The sequence below is a fragment of the Heterodontus francisci genome, chromosome 37, assembly GCF_036365525.1.
Source record: "Heterodontus francisci isolate sHetFra1 chromosome 37, sHetFra1.hap1, whole genome shotgun sequence".
Classification (NCBI taxonomy): Eukaryota; Metazoa; Chordata; class Chondrichthyes; order Heterodontiformes; family Heterodontidae; genus Heterodontus; species Heterodontus francisci.
The window spans coordinates 20,278,417-20,299,590 of NC_090407.1; the positions used below are offsets into that span (position 1 = coordinate 20,278,417).

Consider the following 21,174-nt stretch of genomic DNA (forward strand, 5'->3'; position numbering starts at 1 on the left):
TGTCTGTAAATAGATAGGAGAATTCATGTGGCAGTATTTGATACATTCCTGTAGCTGGAGTACAGAGTAAGGGTTCTGTATCCCACATGGCAGCAGCTCACTGAGGCTTCTTTGACTGCTCCTCCCAAACCCATGACTTCTACCACCGAGAAGGACAAGGGCAGCAGGTGCATGGGAACACCACCTTCTCTAAATTCACCTTCAAGTCACACATCTGCCTGACTTACCAATGATGCCCACATCCTGAAAATGAATATACAAATAAAATTGCACAAGCACCAGCTGCCTTCTTTTACCCCAAGAACATTCTTCAAGTGTGAGCCCTGGGCGTATCAGCTACATGGGCATTGGGGCATTGCAAGCTGAGCCTTACCCTTTTTGCAGCCAACAGCCCCCTGCCCCCACCACTTTCGAGCATGAGTGATTGTGAACAGGAACCCTGATTCATTTCTGTTCCACTGAGGCTACTTGTCGTACCTCAACTCTTATCTGGGCTGAGATCAAACTAACTCAGCACAGATCACAGACGGAACCTGGAACATCCTGGGATGTGACTTAGTACCACTCCAGCCAGAACACTTGCACACTGAGAGCCCAGGGGAACTCCTTCTAGTTCTTTTCTCCCCACCAATTCCATTCAGTCACAACAATTCCTTCCAAAGTGGCAAATAAAGAACACTTTTAATCTTGAAAGTTCCAGCAGATTTTCTTTTAATTTGCAGTTAAAAATCACAGCAAACAATTCTAATCTTTCACATTCAATATTAATCTGATTTTATATCATTTATAAGTAAATTCACATTTTGTAGTAAGAAAAATTATGTGCACTTAAATTTGGTAGTTACTTTTTTAAGTCCTTTTCCTGTGATTCACTGGAGGGCAGAGGCCAGTTTCAGCGCTTGTTGTATTGCTCTGACTAAAATCAACTGGCTCGCTGCAAATCCATTTTCTGTACAGTTGTTGACTTTTAGATTTTATGGAGACAATTTTAACCAAACTCACCTGGTGGGAAACCGATAGGACTGAATTGGCTGACTGAATTGTCTGCCTGAATTACTCACTGCCTGTTTTACATTTGGACCGATTTTACTTTCTGAGTTGATTTCTGCATGTAAATCAGGCAGCCAGACCTGATCTGTCAATTTCCCACTGGGAAGTTGGGTTGAAGTCCCTACCCCCGCTTATATTATTTTCAACCTATGAAATTAGTTGCAGATAAACATCCAGTCCAATTGCCTGTTGCTTACTCACCAGCAATTACACCCAAAAGCCTACAATGCAACGCCATGTACCACCATTGTCCCAGCATTCACAATGGGTTACTCTATTACAGCATGAGTTCACTAAATAGATCAAAGGATGGTCATTTGTCACATCTTTGCTCATCTGTCCAGATAGATCCCCGACGCCTGCCACACAACCTAACTGGTTCCTGGCTGGCACTAAGGTTTCTGCTTCCAGCTCTTCCTGAGAATCGATCCCAGCTTGTGTGAAGGAGTTCTTCCTGACAACAGCTGTCTACAGTTTTGGCGTTTCACTAGTTTGAACCTCTATCGCTTGTCATACTGTAACTGCAAATATTCACGCAACTAACTGGTTTTACTTTTCCCATATCTTTTACTATCTTGTATCCTTCCATCATGTTGAATAAAAGATCTGAGTTAAATTAATGTTCTGTTATCACAGAAAACTGAAAATATTATCTTTACACTTCTGTTTGAAAATTTAAATAATTTACCAGAGATTTTAAAAAATATAATTTTTCCACTCATTGTTTGGTCCTGTATAAACATCCGAAGGGAAATGAAACAGATTTATTAAGATCTCAATGAGCAGGAGTGCCAGACATTCTGAGCCTCTCTGGGAAGTCAACAATCACTGCCTGAGTTCACAGAAAGGTTATGCTTGTATAATGAACAATTAAATCTGGCGCTAACTATCTGGCATCCTAGTTCTGGAACGATAAGGGAGTCTTGCTGCTCAGATATCCCCACAATGAATGAATTTGCTTCACCAAACGGTGGATGTACTCTTTCTTATTGGTGCGAATTGCTCTGATGATCGGCCTCCACCTTTTCATTTTCAGATCCTAGTGAACCTGTTGTTTGCCTCCCAACATTTTGTTTGTACTTTTGATTATAAGGTGTGCTAACTAGGGTTTTGGCCTTTTGTCAAGTTCAAATCTGATTGTGTCCTATTTATTTTTTAAAGACTGAAGGGCTGAGAGGTTTTCATGGCCGGAGGGCATCCCAGGCACTTAACAGCCAATGAAGTACTTCTGAAATATAGACCTGAATTTTACAAGGGTTGTTGGGATCCCAACATCAGGGCGAAAAGCGGGTCCTGTGTCCACACTTGCTGGCAGCAGGACCACCTCAGCAATTTCAGCACAGATGGCCTCCTAATTGGCTGCCTGAGGGCCCGCCATCCAATTAAGGACAGCCAATGGGCTCTCCGTTCTGCCGGCCAAATCAGAGTCAGCTCTGAAGTCTCAGCAACTCCACCATGGGAGGTGGTCGCCGCTGAGGCAGGTAGGAAACCTCGGGAGCTGGGCCAGTTAAGTTTTTTTTTTAAAATTCAGAGGGACGAGAATCAGAGGGGAAAGCCCTCTATGGAGATTGTTGGGGCCACAGGGGTTGCCTTCCCTGCCTGCAACCCCCTCCTTGGGCAATCCAGCTTGGTCTCCTGGGTTGCCACAGGGAAGCTGCCTCCTTTTAGCCGACAGCCTCCACACGGGTGGGGTGAGGTGCAAGGGGTGGCCCTGCCATCGGTATTTTGCAATAAAATGGCTCCTAATTGGGCCTTTAATTATGGTAGTTGGCTGTCCGCGTCCTTGGGGCGGGAAGCCTCTCCGCATCCAGTCTCACTGCATCCAGTCCCACCGCCGGTAAAATGTCCCAGCGCCGGGACTGTGTTGAGGAGCTCCATATGATTTAACTGGCCTCACTGCCTCCCAGCCCACCTCCCAGGCACCAGTAAAATCTTGGCCTAGTCGCTATAGGAAAGCACAGCAAGGTCCCACAAACAGCACAGAACTAAATGAGCAGCTAATCTGTTTTCGTGGCGTTTGTTGAGAAATAAATGTTGGCCAGGATGCCCCCTCCTGTTCTTTTTCAAGAGTGCCAAGGGATCTTTCACATTCACCTTAGAAGGGTAGATAGGGCAATAGTTTTACAGTTCATGTGAAAGACAGCACCTCCAACATTGCGGCACAGCCTCAGTATTGCACTGAAATATCAATCTCGATTATGTGCTCAAGTCTCTGGAGTGAGACAAACCTATAATCTTCTGAATGAAGAGGTGAGAATGTAACCAACTGAGCCATGGACAATACCTTTAGAAAGTTGGCTTCAATCAAAAAGAAAATCAAACGGGGTAGGTAACAGGCTGGGTGTTTGACGGACAAAGTGCATAACATACGGGTTGTATAACGGACAGGGTATATAATGGGTGCAGTGTACAACAGGCAGGGTATATAATTGATGCAGTGTTTAATAAGGGGAGGGTGGTACAACAGGTGGAATATTTAATGGAGGGGGTGAATAACGGATGGTGTGTATAATGGGCATGGTGAATATGTGCACTGTGTATAACAGGTGGGGTGTATAGTAGGCAGGGCTTATAATGGGCAGGGTTTATAATGGGTGGTGTTTATAATGGGAGGAGGTTATAATAGATGGCCAATCCATTAGTGCCCATTCAGCACCCGCCGAAGTTGAATTTCCACCATCCCCTGTATTGATTTTTGGGTTAATTCTAAGAGTTTGTGTTGCAGGAGGGAAGTCTCAGCCACCAAGTGCATAACAGGAATTTCTGGTGGGCTGCTCACAAATTTCCACTTGGTTATTGCAAACTATTTTTTGAGTAAATTTCAATACGTGTGGATTTTATTAATTGATTCAACCCCAATAGTATTCACATGCAGAGCCTGATGTACAGAGGGCAGCGCACCTCACCTGGTTTTCTGGAATTGAGTGGCAGGCTGCTCCTGCAACATAAAGCTCTGCACTGACAGCACTAATTCCCAAATATCTTCTGCTTGTTGAGGTGATTGCCGCTATTGATTATTCTGTCTAGTTACAGTAGACAATGCGGCTTTCTGTCCGTGCACGTTCTGCATCAAACACTAGTAAGTGGCTGATCAGGGTCTCTTCTGGACCTGTCCTGATTAGTGATGGATTGTTCTCCTATAAAACAAAAGAGAAAGAAAAGGGAAGTTACATAGTGGAAGGTTCCACGGAAGCAATGCTAAGCTCAGTAAAAAGCACTGTGCAATAAGCAAGAAGCTGTTCTGCTGTTCGTGTATAAGCATCCAAAGCCACTTGCAGCCTAGTGCCTATTGCTTTACTAACCAAGCGACAGGATGCATGGAGGTGGCTGCCTTAAAATGGAGGAGTTAAAATCTTGCAATGGGTTGTTATTAAGCTGTACAGTTGTGGATCCTATAACTGGACCTAGTGTCTTGGGCAAAGAAAGGTAAAAATCAGAAGGCTTTTGGTTCTGATCACTATTCAGTGACCCGGGGTGAGGGCAAGATCAGGCTTTGGAGGAATGCTCACCATGATCATGGTGGTCTGCCAAAACTTACTGAATAGTGTTTAATTAATTACATAACTGGATGCAACCAGTCCTGTCAGAGTTTTGGGTTCCCTGTTTTTGTTAAGCACTATTCGGAAATAAGGACTCAACAGGCAGTGCATCTGCTGAGCGCACTGTGAACATGAGACATCATTACAACATTATCCAATGATTACTGGAAACTGTGAGCTTGATCATAGCATCAGGATACTCTGCCAACATTCAGTCTGGGTTCACACATGGCAAACAATCACTTAAATGACAAGTTGGATGGATGTCAGTTCCCATGTAACCATACTCCATTGAGATTCAGTGGCTTCAAGAGGGAAAGGGAAAAAATTAGCAAAAAAAGGTTCAATTTAAAGAAGTAAAAGCAAAATACTGTGGATGCTGGAAATCTGAAATAAAAACAAGAAATGCTGGAACCACTCAGCAGGTCTGGCAGCATCTGTGGAAAGAGAAGCAGAGTTAACGTTTCGGGTCAGTGACCGATGAAGGGTCACTGACCCGAAACGTTAACTCTGCTTCTCTTTCCACAGATGCTGCCAGACCTGCTGAGTGGTTCCAGCATTTCTTCAATTTAAAGAAGGATCAGTTCACATTTCTGTTTCTCAGAAGTACTGTTACTGACTTTGGATATTCACAAGATAATTAAAGTTAAACTCCGCCAATAGGCAGTGGGTGGGGGGGTGATGGTGGTGGGCGACGAGAGAGGAATTCTCTATGTTGATGACAGGAGTGGAGCGATCCAGTGGAAATTTGATGAACTTCAAGTGCCACTTTTCTTTTGTCGTGTTGGTTGTCAGTGAGCAGGTTGGGTCATTTATTTCAGTGGATGCCAACTACAGTAGGAGCTTTCTGCACTTCTGTCAATAGCACACTATTATTGTGAAACTGCCACAAGTGGGGGAGCATGTGATTATTTTCTCTGTGCTGGTGCTTGGATTTCAATATTTTGATGGTGGCCACGTGAACATTTTGCACTGCGTTCACTTGAACTGAAAAACACCCACCAGTACAATTATAGATTATGTCCTTCCAGACTTGGGTTTTGTCTGGAGACACACACCATCCTCACTTGGACATGTATCACCATTCCTTCATTATCGCTGAGTCAAAATCCTGGAATTCCTTATCTAACAGCATCGTGGAAGCACCTTCATCACATCAACTGCATCGGTTCAAGAAGAAGGCTTAACACCACCTTCCCAAGGGCAACTAGAGATGGACAATAAATGCCAGCCTTGCCAATGATGCCCACACCCCAAAAATAAATTTTAAAGAAAGAATTCTGAGTTGTGTAGCAGCAGGATGAGTGTTGAGGAAGTGGCTATACAGATCGTGGATGTATTGGTGGTTATCTTTCAAAATTCTATAGATTCTGGAAAGGTTCCTGCAGACTGGCAAGTAACAAATGTCATCCCACTATTTAAGAAAGGAGGGAAAGAGAAAACAGGAAACTACAAATCTGTTAGTTTGGTGTCAGTAGTTGGGAAATGTTAGAATCTATTATAAAGGATGTGATAACTAGACACTTAGAAAATAATATGATTGGGCAGAGTCAACATGGATTTATGAAAGGGAAATCATGTTGACAAGCCTGTTGGACTATTTTGAGGATGTTACTTGTAGCATAGATAAAGGAGAACCAGTGGATGTGGTGTATTTCGATTTTCAGAAGACTTTTGACAAGGTCCCACACAGGACGTTAGTAAACAAAATTAGAGCACATGGGATTGGGGGTAATACACTGGGGTATGGATGGAGAATTGGTTAACTGACAGAAAACAGAGAGTAGGAATAAATGGGTCATTCTCAGGATGGCAGGCTGTTACTAGTGGGGTACAAAGAAAAAAAACAAAGAACAAAGAAAATTACAGCACAGGAACAGGCCCTTCGGCCCTCCAAGCCTGCGCCGATCCAGATCCTCTCTCTAAACATGTCGCCTATTTTCTAAGATTCTGTATCTCTTTTCTTCCTGCCCATTCATGTATCTGTCTAGATACATCTTAAAAGACTCCATCGTGCCCGCATCTACCACCTCCGCTGGCAATGCGTTCCAGGTGCCCACCACCCTCTGCGTAAAGAACTTTCCACGCATATCCCCCCTAAACTTTTCCCCTTTCAATTTGAACTCGTGTCCTCTAGTAATTGAAACACCCACTCTGGGAAAAAGCCTCTTGCTATCCACCCTGTCTATACCTCTCATGATTTTGTACACCTCAATCAGGTCCCCCCTCAACCTCCGTCTTTCTAATGAAAATAATCCTAATCTACTCAACCTCTCTTCATAGCTAGCGCCCTCCATACCAGGCAACATCCTGGTGAACCTCCTCTGCACCCTCTCCAAAGCATCCACATCCTTTTGATAATGTGGCGACCAGAACTGTACGCAGTATTCCAAATGTGGCCGAACCAAAGTCCTATACAACTGTAACATGACCTGCCAACTCTTGTACTCAATGCCCCGTCCGATGAAGGAAAGCATGCCGTATGCCTTCTTGACCACTCTATTTACCTGCGTTGCCACCTTCAGGGAACAGTGGACCTGAACACCCAAATCTCTCTGGACATCAATTTTCCCCAGGACTTTTCCATTTACTGTATAGTTCACTCTTGAATTGGATCTTCCAAAATGCATTACCTCGCATTTGCCCTGATTGAACTCCATCTGCCATTTCTCTGCCCAACTCTCCAATCTATCTATATTCTGCTGTATTCTCTGACAGTCCCCTTCACTATCTGCTACTCCACCAATCTTAGTGTCGTCTGCAAATTTGCTAATCAGTCCACCTATACTTTCCTCCAAATCATTAATGTATATCACAAACAACAGTGGTCCCAGCACGGATCCCTGTGGAACACCACTGGTCACACGTCTCCATTTTGAGAAACTCCCTTCTACTGCTACTCTCTGTCTCCTGTTGCCCAGCCAGTTCTTTATCCATCTAGCTAGTACACCTTGGACCCCAAGCGCCTTCACTTTCTCCATCAGTCTGCCATGGGGAACTTTATCAAACGCCTTACTGAAGTCCATGTATATGACATCGACAGCCCTTCCCTCATCAATCAACTTTGTCACTTCCTCAAAGAATTCTATTAAGTTGGTAAGACATGACCTTCCCTGCACAAAACCATGTTGCCTATCACTGATGAGCCCATTTTCTTCCAAATGGGAATAGATCCTATCCCTCAGTATCTTCTCCAGCAGCTTCCCTACCACTGACGTCAGGCTCACCGGTCTATAATTACCTGGATTATCCCTGCTACCCTTCTTAAACAAGGGGACAACATTAGCAATTCTCCAGTCCTCCGGGACCTCACCCGTGTTTAAGGATGCTGCAAAGATATCTGTTAAGGCCCCAGCTATTTCCTCTCTCGCTTCCCTCAGTAACCTGGGATAGATCCCATCCGGACCTGGGGACTTGTCCACCTTAATGCCCTTTAGAATACCCAACACTTCCTCCCTCCTTATGCCGACTTGACCTAGAGTAATCAAACATCTGTTCCTAACCTCAACATCCGTCATGTCCCTCTCCTCGGTGAATACCGATGCAAAGTACTCGTTTAGAATCTCACCCATTTTCTCTGAGTCCAAGCATAACATTCCTCCTTTGTCCTTTAGTGGGCCAATCCTTTCTCTAGTTACCCTCTTTCTCCTTATATATGAATAAAAGGCTTTGGGATTTTCCTTAACCCTGTTTGCTAAAGATATTTCATGACCCCTTTTAGCCCTCTTAATTCCTCGTTTCAGATTGGTCCTACATTCCCGATATTCTTTCAAAGCTTCGTCTTTCATCAGCCGCCTAGACCTTATGTATGCTTCCTTTTTCCTCTTAGCTAGTCTCACAATTTCACCTGTCATCCATGGTTCCCTAATCTTGCCATTTCTATCCCTCATTTTCACAGGAACATGTCTCTCCTGCACGCTAATCAACCTCTCTTTAAAAGCCTCCCACATATCACATGTGGATTTACCTTCAAACAGCTGCTCCCAATCTACATTTCCCAGCTCCTGCCGAATTTTGGTGTAGTTGGCCTTCCCCCAATTTAGCACTCTCCCTTTTGGACCACTCTCGTCTTTGTCCATGAGTATTTTAAAGCTTACGGAATTGTGATCACTATTCCCAAAGTAGTCCCCTACTGAAACTTCAACAACCTGGCAGGGCTCATTCCCCAACACCAGGTCCAGTATGGCCCCTTCCCGAGTTGGACTATTTACATACTGCTCTAGAAAACCCTCCTGGATGCTCCTTACAAATTCTGCTCCATCTGGACCTCTAACACTAAGCGAATCCCAGTCAATGTTGGGAAAATTAAAATCTCCTATCACCACCACCCTGTTGCTCCTACATCTTTCCATAATCTGTTTACATATTTGTACCTCTATCTCACGCTCGCTGTTGGGAGGCCTGTAGTACAGCCCCAACATTGTTACCGCACCCTTCCTATTTCTGAGTTCTGTCCATATTGCCTCACTGCTCGAGTCCTCCATAGTGCCCTCCTTCAGCACAGCTGTGATATCCTCTTTGACCAGTAATGCAACTCCTCCACCCCTTTTACCTCCCTCTCTATCCCGCCTGAAGCATCGATATCCTGGGATATTCAGTTGCCAATCATGCCCTTCCCTCAACCAAGTCTCAGTAATAGCAATAACATCATACTCCCAGGTACTAATCCAAGCCCTAAGTTCATCTGCCTTACCGACTACACTTCTTGCATTAAAACAAATGCACCTCAGACCACCAGTCCCTTTATATTCATCATCTGCTCCCTGCCTGCTCTTCCCCTTAGTCACACTGACTTCATTATCTAGTTCCTTACAGGCTTTTGTTACTACCTCCTTACTGTCAACTGACCTCAATTGGTTCCCATCCCCCTGCCACATTAGTTTAAACCCTCCCCAACAGCGTTAGCAAAAGCACCTCCAAGGACATTGGTTCCAGTCCGGCCCAGGTGTAGACCGTCCAATTTGTAATAGTCCCACCTCCCCCAGAACCGGTCCCAATGTCCCAAAAATCTGAACCCCTCCTTCCTGCACCATCTCTCAAGCCACGCATTCATACTGACTATTCTTTCATTTTTACTCTGACTATCACGTGGCACTGGTAGTAATCCTGAGATTACTACCTTTGAGGTCCTACTTTTTAACTTGGCTCCTAACTCCCTAAACTCTGCATGCAGGACCTCATCCCGTTTTTTACCTATATCATTAGTGCCTATGTGCACAATGACAACTGGCTGTTCACCCTCCCCCTTTAGAATGTTCTGCAGCCGATCTGAGACGTCCCTGACCCGTGCACCTGGGAGGCAACATACCATTCGGGAGCCTCGTTTTCGACCACTGAACCGCCTATCTACTCCCCTTACAATCGAATCCCCTACGACTATAGCCCTTCCACTCTTTTTCCCGCCCTTCGGAACAGCAGAGCCAGCCACGGTGCCATGGACCTGGCTACTGCTGCCTTCCCCTGGTGAGCCATCTCCCTCAACAGTATCCATAACGGTATACTTGTTTTGGAGGGAGATGACCGCAGGGGACTCCTGCGCTGCCTTCCTGCTCTTTCTCTGCCTTTTGGTCACCCATTCCCTTTCTCCCTCAGCAATCCTAATCTGCGGTGTGACCAATTCACTAAACGTGCTATCCACGACCTCCTCAGCATCGCGCATGCTCCAAAGTGAGTCCATCCGCAGCTCGAGAGCCGTCATGCGGTCTAACAAGAGTTGCAGCTGGACACACTTCCTGCACGTGAAGGAGCCAGGGTCATCAGCCATGTCCCTGAGCTCCCACATTGAGCAAGAGGAGCATGATACGGGTCTGAGATCTCCTGCCATTTTTAATCTTAAGTTTAAACTTAGTTAAATGAAAAAGGAACGAAAAGATTTTACCAATCACAATAAAACCAGAGAAATCGAAAAAGCCTTACCTTATAAACACCCCACCGAGTCCTTTTTTTTTTGGTTAGAGGAGGAGGGCAGGTGGGAGACACTACAAGTGTGGTGTCTCGGGTTCAGAAACCGCCCAAATATATAGTGTTTTACTTACCCAGCAGCCCCCTGGCCTCCGCCGAAAAACAAAAGGAAATTAAATTTACTTTCAAACGGACTTTCCCAGCTGCTCACTCGCTCACACGCTGCTCCCGAAAAAGCTGCTGCACTGAAAGGAAAATTATTTTAAACCGCCCAAATATATAGTGTTTTACTTACCCAGCAGCCCCCTGGCCTCCGCCGAAAAACAAAAGGAAATTAAATTTACTTTCAAACGGACTTTCCCAGCTGCTCACTCGCTCACACGCTGCTCCCGAAAAAGCTGCTGCACTGAAAGGAAAATTATTTTAAACCGCCCAAATATATAGTGTTTTACTTACCCAGCAGCCCCCTGGCCTCCGCCGAAAAACAAAAGGAAATTAAATTTACTTTCAAACGGACTTTCCCAGCTGCTCACTCGCTCACACGCTGCTCCCGAAAAAGCTGCTGCACTGAAAGGAAAATTATTTTAAACCGCCCAAATATATAGTGTTTTACTTACCCAGCAGCCCCCTGGCCTCCGCCGAAAAACAAAAGGAAATTAAATTTACTTTCAAACGGACTTTCCCAGCTGCTCACTCGCTCACACGCTGCTCCCGAAAAAGCTGCTGCACTGAAAGGAAAATTATTTTAAACCGCCCAAATATATAGTGTTTTACTTACCCAGCAGCCCCCTGGCCTCCGCCGAAAAACAAAAGGAAATTAAATTTACTTTCAAACGGACTTTCCCAGCTGCTCACTCGCTCACACGCTGCTCCCGAAAAAGCTGCTGCACTGAAAGGAAAATTATTTTAAACCGCCCAAATATATAGTGTTTTACTTACCCAGCAGCCCCCTGGCCTCCGCCGAAAAACAAAAGGAAATTAAATTTACTTTCAAACGGACTTTCCCAGCTGCTCACTCGCTCACACGCTGCTCCCGAAAAAGCTGCTGCACTGAAAGGAAAATTATTTTAAACCGCCCAAATATATAGTGTTTTACTTACCCAGCAGCCCCCTGGCCTCCGCCGAAAAACAAAAGGAAATTAAATTTACTTTCAAACGGACTTTCCCAGCTGCTCACTCGCTCACACGCTGCTCCCGAAAAAGCTGCTGCACTGAAAGGAAAATTATTTTAAACCGCCCAAATATATAGTGTTTTACTTACCCAGCAGCCCCCTGGCCTCCGCCGAAAAACAAAAGGAAATTAAATTTACTTTCAAACGGACTTTCCCAGCTGCTCACTCGCTCACACGCTGCTCCCGAAAAAGCTGCTGCACTGAAAGGAAAATTATTTTAAACCGCCCAAATATATAGTGTTTTACTTACCCAGCAGCCCCCTGGCCTCCGCCGAAAAACAAAAGGAAATTAAATTTACTTTCAAACGGACTTTCCCAGCTGCTCACTCGCTCACACGCTGCTCCCGAAAAAGCTGCTGCACTGAAAGGAAAATTATTTTAAACCGCCCAAATATATAGTGTTTTACTTACCCAGCAGCCCCCTGGCCTCCGCCGAAAAACAAAAGGAAATTAAATTTACTTTCAAACGGACTTTCCCAGCTGCTCACTCGCTCACACGCTGCTCCCGAAAAAGCTGCTGCACTGAAAGGAAAATTATTTTAAACCGCCCAAATATATAGTGTTTTACTTACCCAGCAGCCCCCTGGCCTCCGCCGAAAAACAAAAGGAAATTAAATTTACTTTCAAACGGACTTTCCCAGCTGCTCACTCGCTCACACGCTGCTCCCGAAAAAGCTGCTGCACTGAAAGGAAAATTATTTTAAACCGCCCAAATATATAGTGTTTTACTTACCCAGCAGCCCCCTGGCCTCCGCCGAAAAACAAAAGGAAATTAAATTTACTTTCAAACGGACTTTCCCAGCTGCTCACTCGCTCACACGCTGCTCCCGAAAAAGCTGCTGCACTGAAAGGAAAATTATTTTAAACCGCCCAAATATATAGTGTTTTACTTACCCAGCAGCCCCCTGGCCTCCGCCGAAAAACAAAAGGAAATTAAATTTACTTTCAAACGGACTTTCCCAGCTGCTCACTCGCTCACACGCTGCTCCCGAAAAAGCTGCTGCACTGAAAGGAAAATTATTTTAAACCGCCCAAATATATAGTGTTTTACTTACCCAGCAGCCCCCTGGCCTCCGCCGAAAAACAAAAGGAAATTAAATTTACTTTCAAACGGACTTTCCCAGCTGCTCACTCGCTCACACGCTGCTCCCGAAAAAGCTGCTGCACTGAAAGGAAAATTATTTTAAACCGCCCAAATATATAGTGTTTTACTTACCCAGCAGCCCCCTGGCCTCCGCCGAAAAACAAAAGGAAATTAAATTTACTTTCAAACGGACTTTCCCAGCTGCTCACTCGCTCACACGCTGCTCCCGAAAAAGCTGCTGCACTGAAAGGTACTGCAAGGATCAGTGCTGGGGCCACAGCTGTTCATAATATATATAAATGATTTGGATGTGGAAACCAAATGTAATATTTCCAAATTTGCTGACGACATAAAACTAGGTGGGAATGTAAGTTGTGAAGAGGATGCAAGGAGGCTTCAAGGGGACTTGAACAGGCTAAGTGAATGGGCAAGAACATGGCAGATGGAATATAATGTGAATAAGTGTGAAGTTATCCACTTTGGTAGAAGAAACAGAAAGACAGAGTATTTCTTAAATGATGAGAGGTTGGGAAGTGTTGACATCCAAAGGGATCTGAGAGTCCTTGTTCATGAGTCACTAAAAGATTGCATGCAGGTGCAGCAAGCAATTTGGAAGGCAAATGGTATGTTGGCCTTCATTGCAAGGGATTTTGAGTACAGGAATAAAGAAGTCTTGTTGCAATTGTATAGAGCCTTGGTGAGACCGCACCTGGAGTATTGTGTGCAATTTTGGTCTCATCTAAGGAAGGATATACTGGCCATAAGAGGGAGTGCAACAGACATTCACCAGACTATCACTGGGATGGTGGGATTGTCTTATGAGGAGAGACTGAGGAAACTGGGCCTGTATTCTCTAGAGTTTTGAAGAATGAGAGGTGATCTCATTGAAACTTACAAAATTCTTAACAGGGTGTGAAACAGTGGATGTAGATAGGATGTTTCCTCTGGCTGGTGAATCTAGAACCAGGGCACATAGTCTCAGAATAAGGGGTTGGCCATTTAAGACTGAGATGAGGAGGAATTCCTTCACTCAGAGAGTGGTGAATTTTTGGAATTCTCTACCCCAGAGGGCTGTGGAAGCTCATTCACTGAGTATATTCAAGACAGAAATCGATATCTGGATACTAATGACATCAAGGGATATGGGGATAGCGCGGGAAAGTGGCATAGAGAGCCATGATCTATTTGAATGGCAGAGCAGGCGCAATGGGCTGAATAGCCTGCTCCTGGGATTTACAGGTAATCGTGGTGAGTGTGGACTTTAAGGTGATGAATTAATGATACTGGTTAAATATGATTTGTTCCCATACCATATCAGTACAAAACTGATACCTGTGCTTCATGACAATATTGCTTCCATTGTAGGGTAGGTCTGATCATTAGCAGTATGCTGGAACAGGAACCATCCTTTTTCCCTGGTAATGTTGGTGAGCCGTAAGAAGTCTGCCTTTAATTTCTATTGGTTTGCAATTGTTATGTGTCCATCTTCAATGGATACGGAGCATAGAATATATCTGTGTTCTTTCAAAGTCAAGAGAAACGCACAAGTCAGCTGTTCAGTCCAAATCAGAACAGTCTGGAGTTCCAAAGTCAAACTAAAGCTGAATGGGAAGCAAGTCATATTCTCCCAAGACGATGCAGGAGAGAATCAGCACTTGCACTGAAGAATAGAAGCCACCGGGTGGCAGTGCAGTATCACAGCTGAGCAAGATCTGAATCGCTGACATTTTCCTTCCTTGAAGCCCTCTTTTTAAAATGGAGCTATATGAGCACTCACTATGTAGCAGCTACTGAGCACTCACCTGTTTAAATGGAGCGAGGAGGACACTATGTAGCAGCTACTGAGCACTCGGCAGTTTAAATGGAGCGAGCAGGACACTAAGTGGCAACTACTGAGCACTCACCACTTTAAATGAAGCAAGCAGGACACTATGTGGCAACTACTGAGCACTCACCAGTTTAAATGGAGTTAGCAGCACACTATGTAACAGCTACTGAGCACTCACCAGTTTAAATGAAGCAAGCAGCACACTATGTGGCAACTACTGAGCACTCACCAGTTTAAATGGAGTTAGCAGGACACTATGTGGCAACTACTGAGCACTCACCAGTTTAAATGGACACTATGAAGCAGCTACTGAGCTTTCAGTTCAGCGCACTCCAGGAGGCATCAGCCCCTGTCAGGTTCCACAGCCTAAATCCTAGCTTATTTTCCCCTCTGGCCGTGAGTTGTTACAGCTGTAGTGCCACTCAGGATCAAACCAGATAGCTGGGTCTGCAGGATTCAGTACCAAAATCAGGGCATTTATCCTACAGCCCATCCTGGGAACTGGAAAGGAAACCAGAGGAAAAAATATAGAAAAAGATTAAACTACGGGAAAATTGAAACATTTTAAATCAGAATATGAAGTTATAGCTTTAATCGTGTCCAGTTACGACAGCCTGAATCAGAAAGATTAAATGGACAAACAAGTCCCTGTACTAAGGAAGCTTTCCCTGGGATTAGCTTATTCAAAGGATTCTCTGAAAGGTCAGCGATTCATTTAGAAAGTGCAAAGAATTATTTTTGTAGGTAGTGTATATTTTTGTTTCATATTTATTTTTCAAATTTTCTTCAAATTATTCTAATTTAGATAGATTTCACACTAGGCTTCTGCTCTTTATCAGTACCTGGTGTATCCAGTGGGAGTGCATATGTGTGGATTCTGTGGGAAGGCAGATCAAGTTTGGCTGTGATGCCTTCACTGTTGAAAAGCCTGTCATCACTCTCTGTTTAGTGTCATGTAAAGAATTCCCACTTGAGTGAGCTACTGGAGGGCACCCATAGAATCATAACCCGGCTAGTCAGTGTCTTCAGGCCAGGGATGCAGTAGCTGAAAGGCGAGAGAGGAAAGAAGGACTTTCATTCACATAGCAGCTCATCAAGGAGAATGCAAACGCACTTTGCACAGAATGAGCTACTTTAAAGTAAAGGCAAAGTTGTTGTGTAAGCAAATGCAGGAGATACTTGGCACACAGCTAAGTTCCAAACAGTTCAAATGACCAGCTTTTGGTAATGTTGATTAAGGAACGTTGGCCAGGAAAACACCCTGATCTTCTTCATGTAGTCTCAAAGGATCTTTAACATCAACATCAACCACCAGAACAGGGTTCATTATAACAGCTCGATTGAAGGACAGCATCTTCAACAATGCAGCACTCTCTCAGTACTGCGCTGGACTGTCAACCTAGATTGCGCACTTATGACCTGGAGTGGGGTTTGAACCCACAACGTTCTCACTCAAGCAGGATGAGTTCTATCCACTGAGCAAAACTGACACTTAATACAAACATCATATTAAAAATACAAACCCTGACAGAGAGCAGTGATGCAAAATGCAATAAAGAAAGGAACTTCAAAGTTCATTAGAAACTTACAGCAACGGCCTGTATGAAGCTGTCCATCAAATAGTAGTCAGCTCCACCATGTCCTCCCAGGTGGGTATGCTGCACTGCTGAATAGTCCAAGAGGTATTCCTTCTTCGTCTGTGTAAGGAAATCAAAACCTGTCACCGGATTCTGGCCCTCACTCGATAGCTCCCCCTACAAACCAAAGAGGTAATGATGAGCTAATGCTGTTGCAATCTGCAGAGAATATATCTGAAAAATAGTTCATGCGAATCTGAGCTTAACAGCTCCAGAGAAACAGAAGCAGTTTTTGTGGTACTGAGCCATACCTATCAGGGCGCTCCCTGCTTTGATCCCTGCTCTATGAGCTGATCTTAATCCAGGCAGCTGTTGCAATAATCTAGTTAACCTCAGCCCTGGCTTGTGGACAGCCTGGGTTCCGACTCCTGATCCTTGCTGGAAAGTACACGTTTAGATGTTGGCTGAAGCCTACAGATCAGCTGTGATGGCTTCCACAATTGAGTAACCTTCCAACATTCACTGTCCAGTCTCATCTGAAGAATGGCCACATGAACAACATACCAGAGTGTAACCGGCTGCCACAGTACTGTACTACAGCATGAGTCAGGAGAGAAAGGGAGAAAATTGGGGCTATAATGCACTGTTTGTATGGGGCAGGCGTTAAACTCTACCTCAGTCATGTTGTCATCTTATTCTTGCTGCATCTATAACTGCCTGAAGTTCATTTCAGCACTTTTACTGTATTGTACGTGGTTTACAATGTGATATGAGTTGTGTGCAGTTTTCTCTCCCCTCCTAAAGGCACAAACACCTTATTGGGTAAGAATCCATGAGCATTAATCGCCCTCTAGTACCTTATACAAGTGGCTCTGTGTTAGGCTGGAAAGTGGGTGTCAGCAGGGTATTCAATTGTAGAGGCATGGAAATCACAGCTTTCTGTCCTCACTGCTGCACTGGCTCAGATCAGTTAACTAAACAAATGACACAGGGATCAAATTAGGGACCTTCCTGATCTGAATGATGTAGCTATTCACTAAAGCTCTGAGCCATCATGGGCTGTGTGGACTGAAGATTTACCTCCTGCCTTTGCAGCACTGGTGCTTTTTGCTGAGCCCAACACGAGATATGGGTATTGACAGGGATGAGGGATAAGTAAGGAACATGACTTGAGTCTGAGCTTAGCTTCATTGATAATGAAAGTTCAGTAATAGCTTCAATAATTAATACTCCCAGAATATGTCACAGAGCAAACAGGAAAAATGGTTTCTATCGTATTTAAAAACAAATTTGTCATTTAAATGGACACAAAATATGGGGAGTGAGCGCACAGATTCCTGACATACCTTCCTGACAGGTAACAGTTCACACTGGGGGCTGCATTTCTTAAAGCTACCCCCTTTATGGTCCAATATACCTGCTAGAAATTCCCAATTGTTTGTCACATTCATTTGGTTGTGGCAGTGAGTAGCTGGACTGAACAGCAGTGCTAACAACAGTTTAAATTTCCATCGCACCCCTCAAATAAAGAAAAACATAAGAGCTCACCAGATCTGGAGGGGGGGGGGGAAATAATTACCAAATAAAAATCACAATGATCAGCTGTATTTTAGCTTAAAGACTGAACTCATTGAACGAAGATGGTATTAATAAGATTGACAACCGCACTGGAACTGCAAACATGTTGAAATATGTAACACGGGCAAATAAAATTCATTGACACTCAGTACTTGCAGTAATTTAAAGCATTATACAAACTAGGGGTGTGGTGAAGAAGAAATGAGCCACACTTTTTGCTTTGTGCTGACCAAACAAAAAAAAAACAGCCTGTGTGTTTACAAAGTTTTTATTTAGTTTTTATTTTCCTGGTCATTTTTCTCTCCCCACCACCCTCCTATCTCCCCACCCACCCCGGCCCTGGTTCTGTGGAGACAGGACTCTTGTGGTAACTCAGCAAGTGGTCAATCTTCATGTACAAAGCTAGACAGTGACTGTTGACAGCGTATTCAACTACTGGAGGCATCACAGTCAAGCCCACTCCTGTCCTAATCCAACACAGATATTCACACATGCTCTTCCAGCAACAGGCATTGGCTGGGGATCAGAGATTAGAAATAAAAACATAAAATTGCTGGAAATACTCAGCAGGTCTGACAGCATCTGTGGAGAAAGGAACAGAGTTAATGTTTCAGGTCAATGTTAACTCTGTTTCTCTCTCCCCAGATGCTGCCTGGCCTGCTGAGTATTTCCACCATTTTATGTTTTTAGTTCAGATTTGCAACCATCTGCAGTATTTTGCTTTTGTATCAGAAATTGGTATCCATACTGATTTTCGTCGCTAGCTGAGAGACACTGAGGCCAATTGTGGCCCCCGTACCTCTCTCCTGGCTGAGACCGGCCAGTTCAGACCCTACCAGGCTTTCAGTCTGGGACTTCCCAGATATGTATGCCACAACTACTCACTGGATCAACCTTCTGAACTGCAAGGAACGCCCAAATATATATCTTTAAAATCATAATAAAAATACTTGCTGAGTGTCAGGTGGCTATTCACCCACAGGGCAGCACAGACAAGCCTATTGCTGTCCACACAAATTCACTTTTCAGCAGGAATAATGATCAGGAGTGAGATGTCCCTCACTAGCTCATACTTATAACAACAATGAGACACCACAGTTGAAAGTGCAGTGACAGTATAAACAACAGCCTCTCAAGATAAGATTAGAAAGAATTAAGACAATTGGAACTGCTGCCCATTGGAGACAACATCCGAAGGCACAAAGTGAAGACAGCACATATCAGAAATTCAGTCGGCACAGGCATGACTTTCCAAACCTTCATTTAAATGGACGGAAAACTGTGGAAAGTGTTTCTTTTAATTTCCAATGTGGGCTGGCAAGGCTTCCTGCTGTAAGTATGAAGACAGAAAATAAACCCTACCAATGTCAACATTCACACTTTAAAAAAAATTCTGAAGGCAGAGTGGAGGATATTTTACTCTGTATCTAACTCATGTTGTACCTTCTCTGGGAGCGTTTGATGGGGACAGTGCGAGGGAGCTTTACTCTGTATCTAGCCCGTGCTGTACCTGCCCTGGTGGTTCCTGGTGCTGGCACTTGTTACCTGAACTGGCAGGTGTTCTATTCCCAATTTACCCACCCTCATCACCTGGCAAGTCTCAAAATTCCCCCAAAAGATAAATTCACAAGATCCACTTTTTATGTATTCACTTAGATCAAATTGCTTAGACTGAAGCACAATTTAACTTAGAAGGTGATTGGGCTGTTTTTAGATACACCTTCCTAACTGTATCCACCCTGTTACATCTCCCATTCTGCTGAAGCTGGGTTTCTTTATTTTCTCGGTTTCTTATTGTCCAAATAGCTCATTTACATTTAGTCAGCTTCCAGCACAGCTTAAACGCAGATAAACTCCCCGAAGCACCATCTGCTCCAAGCCTGGCTCCACATCATAATAACAAGTGCCGCCTCATTCCCTCTTGGGAGTCACTTACATTAATTTCTAATGGGGAAGATGATACCGAGGCAGATATTTCCCTTTGAGTCATTGGCTGCTTCAGCACATTGTGATTGGATCCCAGGAGAGCAATGTTAAAACAGTGACAGCCCCAGCGTATGTTGTGATTCTGGCTGACCCTAACATGGAGACCGAATCACAGAGTGTACACAAGTGAGGGATTGTGACACACTGGCTGGCGTCAGGATGCATACTCCACTGTTCCACACAAAGGGACACGGAAAAGTGGAACACAATTCAGTAAAATACCCCGATCTCTTGTTTGTTTTATGGATTGTATAATATTTAATACAGAGGCAGAGTCAATCGTGCACAACTGTATGAAGATAGGAAATAATTCCACGATAGAAACATGCAAGAACGTGAAACCAACTCAGGCATCTATTGGGGAAGCACAGGTAGTGCACATGCAATCTCATCACAGTGACAGAACTACATGTTTACCACAGAAATCGTTTATGGTAAAATTGCCCTTATAGTAAATCCCAACATACAGTGAACATCAGGACTGCCCTCTTACATACATACAAGCATGCACATGCACACACACATACAAATATTCACCTAAACAAGTGTAAGAAGGCAAGAACACACACACAGGCACAGACATAAATGAAACCAGAGCTTGCTCCGTGAACTTTTGGGCTGTCTGCTGGTCCCTGCTGTTAGGATTACTGCTGCCATCCTGTCCATCAGCTGGGAACTGGAATTCAACATCCTGATGATGCTGCTTCACTATAATCTGTAGATATATAGAGCAGTCTGAGCCATGATGACCAGGATAGTTTATGTTCAATTCCCAGTCTGTGCTCAGCTGCCTGATCTCACCCAGGACAGTGCAACAACCTCTTGCAACATCTCTGAGCTGGGATGGAATAAAGAGCCAAGGGGTTCTGCAACTTTTTCTATCCGGTGACCCTTGCCCAGTTATGCCCATGTGTGGATTGCAGGTGAGGTTGGATTGCACCTGACTGAAATTTATCTAATGCCTTTCAAAACCTCAGGTCATAAAGTCTCCCAGAGTTAAATGGATTGCCAACAGTCACTGCCTGGACTCATGCATGAATGCATGCATCCACTAGGAGAAACCAAAAGGGTGATCAGCAACTGTGCAACCAAACCCCAGTAAGAGTCAGCACCTCCAGCACAGGAGTGGTTAAACATAGCTAAAATCATTTGGTATTGTAAGTGTTAATAGTGTAGCCAAAAGCAGCAAAATGCTCACTGACTGTAACTGTGCAAGTAAAGCTATCAATTGTCCTAGGAGCACAATATGAGAACTATTTTAGAGGCAGTGATGGACAAATACTATATTGAGACAACTCAGCTGTTTGCTCTATTTATAGTAATTTGTATTTGGAAAAGAAACTTTGAGAAACAATCGTGCTGTCAGGAAAATACACCCCATACAGTCATCAGCATCATCTGTCAGTCGAGCCAAGAACACTCTTCCTTTGTTATTTCAATAACAGAAATATTCATCACA

The 21,174-nt window shown here is 44.1% G+C and overlaps 1 protein-coding gene across 9 annotated transcripts in view; it reads right to left on the reverse strand.

Annotated features, from left to right (window-relative positions):
* Positions 1–694: 694 nt before the first annotated feature.
* zgc:154075 (uncharacterized protein LOC556929 homolog) overlaps positions 695–21,174 on the reverse strand; it is a 232,261-nt gene continuing 211,781 nt past the window's right edge. For 6 of the 9 annotated variants that reach the window (XM_068017229.1, XM_068017227.1, XM_068017225.1 and 3 more), the window contains 2 exons: positions 16,164–16,328; positions 695–4,187 (listed from right to left, as the gene is read on the reverse strand). In XM_068017229.1, coding sequence (XP_067873330.1) covers positions 4,074–4,187; positions 16,164–16,328 — 279 coding nt within the window. In that variant the 3' untranslated portion in view covers positions 695–4,073. Of the gene's footprint in view, positions 4,188–14,854; positions 15,076–16,163; positions 16,329–21,174 lie in introns of those variants that run through there. The other 3 variants (XR_010969640.1, XM_068017231.1, XR_010969641.1) reach the window with 3 other exon arrangements.